Source organism: Phaethon lepturus, unplaced genomic scaffold (assembly GCF_000687285.1).
Source record: "Phaethon lepturus isolate BGI_N335 unplaced genomic scaffold, ASM68728v1 scaffold15004, whole genome shotgun sequence".
Classification (NCBI taxonomy): domain Eukaryota; kingdom Metazoa; phylum Chordata; class Aves; order Phaethontiformes; family Phaethontidae; genus Phaethon; species Phaethon lepturus.
In genome coordinates, this window is record NW_010534100.1 from 53,684 (window position 1) to 58,086 (window position 4,403).

At 38.2% G+C, this 4,403-nt stretch overlaps 1 protein-coding gene across 1 annotated transcript in view; it reads right to left on the reverse strand.

Annotated features, from left to right (window-relative positions):
• FETUB (fetuin B) overlaps positions 1-4,403 on the reverse strand; it is an 8,961-nt gene continuing 4,558 nt past the window's right edge. The window contains exons 3-7 of the mRNA XM_010285430.1: positions 3,628-3,715; positions 2,942-3,108; positions 1,882-1,995; positions 894-983; positions 1-423 (exon numbers count right to left, since the gene is read on the reverse strand). Coding sequence (XP_010283732.1) covers positions 1-423; positions 894-983; positions 1,882-1,995; positions 2,942-3,108; positions 3,628-3,715 — 882 coding nt within the window. The remainder of the gene's footprint in view (positions 424-893; positions 984-1,881; positions 1,996-2,941; positions 3,109-3,627; positions 3,716-4,403) is intronic.

The window sequence follows — 4,403 nt, forward strand, 5'->3', positions numbered from 1 at the left end:
CTAGACTTTGGTAGGCTTTTTAGGCAGCAAAGGCTGGAGGATGGAATTTATCTTCTTTGCTTCTCCTGGGCATGAGTCTGATAGAGAAAGCTCTTCAGGAAAAGGGAGAATAAATGCTCCAGTGACTGGTTCTGTCAAGTCTGGTTTCTCTACGTGAGTCTTTTCTACATCAAGACCGGGTGTAGCATGAACAGCCTCAGGTGGAACTGGCTTTCTATCTTTCTGTTCATTTTGACTTTCTGGTATGTTTTGAAAAGAGATGTTCTCTTCTGTTGAAGGCGGTAGAATTTTAACCCAGCCCACTGTTTTTTCTAGGTGTAGGGAGAAAGGACTGGTTTCTGAAGGAAAAGCTTGCTGATTATTCTGGCTGGATTTTCCAGGTGTTTGCTTAGCTTGCCATTTCCCCTCTTCAGTGGCAGGATCCTAAATAACAGGCAATAAGCATTACCTATATTGAAGCTATTCCAAATTCTTTCAGATATGAAGAAGGTCACCCTTAATTCTGGTCTGCAAAGACCATCTGCAGAACAGAAGCTCAAAGGATAGACAGATGAAACTACTTCTTATGCCAGTGAAGATAGGTGCATGAAACTTGGGTAACTACACAGTTATTGCTCTTTGCATTCCCTTTGTTATTTATGGTTTCTTTGTAGTGCATTCTAAACACATTCTTGTATAATTGACTCTATACTTATTCTATTGCCTTTTTATCCACCTACCAACAGTCTGTTTTATCACAAGGAAGATTTCTTCCTGATTTGGCCTTATTACTTTCTTGAAGCCCATATCTTTGTGAATAAGAAAACTTAAAAATGTCTGGGCTTTCAAGAGTTCAATTCTTGTTTTGTAAAGGAGTATTACTCTTGCAATATTAAGATTAGATTAAGAAATACCTGCATACTGTAGATTTCACAGGATATTGTGACAAACTGTTCGTGTTCCAAGTGACTTTTTACTACAGAGCCTTTGCAGAAACCTATTTGCTGGAAGAAGAAAATGCAAACATTTTTTCACATTGTAGCACTGATACTTTCCTATCTTTTAAAATAAGTGATTATGGAAGGATGAATAGTTATAGCTTCTACATGTATTTGTAGGGATAAGCAGCTTGAGCAAACTTTTATTTTGGGATTGGCAAGCTTACAAAGGCAGGCAGCATTTTGAAAAAGGCTTTATGTTTGTAAAGGAGGGTTAGGTAACACAGTAGTAAGAATAAGCTGGCTACTTAAGGCCCAACTACAACAGCACACTTAAGTTCTGCTGCTGCAGAATATCCCTGTGCAGGAAAGTTGTGTAATAAAACATAATATCATTTTTCAGGCAAAACCAATTTCACACCATTCTAGTGAAAGACACCATGAAAAAATGTTGTTTCTAATAGTTGTGTTTTTACTGGGCTGTAGGTACGACTGGATATCAGTTAAGACAAGGCCTGAAATGTTATCTCTTGGCAGCATGCCCATTTAGTCTTTCAGTTTCTCTTACAATTTTTTCCTTAGTTCCTAAATGTTTTCCTTAGCTGACCTGATTGTCTATGAATATACCCTTTATGCATTGTTTGTGATTTATTGTCTATGTTTACTTGGAAGAATGAATCAGTTTTGTAAGGTGATGGCTTACACTGTCTTTTTCTGGATGGTATTTTTTTCTGTTTTCTTTGTTCATGGATTTCTAGGAAAAAAATTCAGAACTTTTACTGAAATGTTTTCTCTGTTCTAAAAGCAGTTTTTACAGTTGGAAGGCAGTATAGAGTTACAACCCACAAAAAGACACCTGTGGGCTTTAATTCTTGTCTGTGAAGAACCAAAGGAATAGGCTAAGTATTCACTGAGGAATCATAGCATCTGAAAAACAGGGATTTACACAAGAAGAAGTACTTACAGCTAGTTCTGATGAAAGTGGCTTGCACTTGGAGATGTCAGCAATCGTGTCATTTTTGGAGCATGACGTTTCCTGAATTAAAAACTCTACAAAATATGCAGGACCAACGACCCACTGTTAATGAGAGACCAGTGGCAATTAGACCTTGTGCATGTGTCAGGAAGAAGGAATAATTCTGCAGACCTTGAAATAGATGTAAACCTCCTGCAAAGTGTGGAAGGGGCAGGTTATACTTGGGGCATTACTGTTAGTTGTATTGCAGGAGAATGGTTTTTAGACAGTGCTGCTTTACTGCCTGGTTATTTTTTACTTCTTATATATGCACAATCTTAGTAAATCATGGATTAGCTATCATTGAAATGAGTTTGGGTTTTGTAATACATTAACATTCACATAGAACTACATATCCAAAAACCCTCTTCAGTGCCTTGTGATCATTTCTGGCTGCTTTAATGAACAGGATCACCTTTTCTATCTCTGAAATGCAAGTACCTCAGGGTTGGAAAATGGGAGTAATTAAATACTATATTGTAGTAATACCTAACAGTTTGAGACAAAGAGTGAAAACTACGTTGCTATCTACATATAATGAATTTTAGAGAGACTGGATATTACTGTGGTAAACAAACAGGATTTAGCCAGGAGATCTTTAACTCCCTGTTAGACTAAAATTGGTTTTAAATTGTGTTTAAACTCATGCAGTGAATTACTGGTATGTGTTGGAAGGGATGACTGTGCTTTATTAAATACATTCTGTTAAGGAGTCACTAATTCATGGTGGTGATAGAAGAAAGAGCTCACAGTGAAGCTTTCCTAAACTTTGGAGCACAAATCTGTGTCTTGAGTTTTGCATAAAACCCTTCTTTCTGCAATAAATGGCATCAAAGTCTTAGATCAATGCAGAACCTCATTTCCCGGGAGAATTCTGCACAGAAGTATTCTTTATATTATACAGACACAAACTCTAAACAACCTGTAAGACATAACAAATAATATAAAGTATAACAGGCAGATCCATACTTCTTGAGGGGTAAAGCAAGTCAGATGAGCCTTGACTTACCTGCATGGAAGCTCTTGTGACATTGAGGACAGAGAAATAATGAGTTTGTTCACTCTCTTCATTGAATTTGGCAAGGCTTTGAACAGCAGCTTCCAAATATTTGGGCTCAGTTGGACAGTCATCAACTGGACAGTCAGGACATACTGTCCAAATATACCTGGGTGGAACTTTTTATTCAAACAAAACAATGTATGTCATTAAAGAAAGCATAACCATAAGAGCATGTTGATAGTATAGGTCACTGTAAATGCATCTATGCTCCCAATGCTACCTGCTTGTCCCCCAGTCCTCTATAGTAACAATATGCAGTTTAGTTCACTCAACAATTTTGAATCTTTATGAATTTGCAGACCCATAAAAATGTTGCAGTGGAGGCAACCTACTCATGGTGGGCCTGCTGTTTTTACTTGCCTTTCAGAAACTCATAAAAATGCTTTCTGGACCAGAGGGTAAAAGCCCATATAGAGGCTGTGCTGGGTTTCCCAGAGATAAAAACAGTTACTAGTGCACTGCTTAGAGCTGCAAGACCACACTGGCCTTATGATCACTGACTTTAGAAAATTAGGGCAGCTGAAAGCTAATGGAGACACTGTGGTGCCATAATTACAATTAAAATTTAAAGTAATGCTATACGGCAAAGATTGTTTTTCCAGTCCTCTTTTAAATTGAGTGTATTAAAGACATACCTGGCTGTAAAATGCACTCATAAGTATTCAGATGAGCAATATTTCTTGCCTGATTAATGTAGATAGTTGCTTTGCATTGACCATAAACCTAAAAAATATAAACATTTAGAAAAAATTAATATTGCACCCTTTGCACTGATCATCTACTACCTAGACAGTGAGTGGTTCGTTTTCTCCTTGCAGTCATGAAATTCTTTTCAGGAAAAACATTGTGTTAATACTCAAATAGCAATGAAGCACATTTATAAGTATCTCCTTCAGAAATAAAAGGCCAGATCTTCCCCTGGTGTAAGTCTGAGCTACACAGGTGCAGTGTTTGTCTGCAGGATGGCCTACACAAGGCCACTCTTCTGGCAGCTAAGAAGCGCCCAAGTGTCACAGAACGATTTCCCAGGCCAGGCCCCTGCACTGGGAGCTGTGTCTCTGTCTAGAACCCAGAGAGCTTAAACCTGGACATCAGCTCAGAGTGTCTGGATCCAGTCACCTGTCTTCCACCTTCCCCCTTCTCCCTATGTCCATAGTAAGGAAGGAGAGCGGTAGGAAAGACCCTGAATCAGTTTTGTGGCACGGTAAAATCACCCTTGCACACAAAGAAACTGACTTCATGGCAGAAAAAAATACTGGCCTATTAATATCCATTGTTCCTTTATGTTTCAAAGCTGAATGTATATTCTCTGAGTGCTTCTTAAATATTGCCACATCTATGATCAAGGCCTCTAGGACAGAACTTCACAGAAGCTATATCGACCATATATGCTTTGTACCATTTTCCTGCT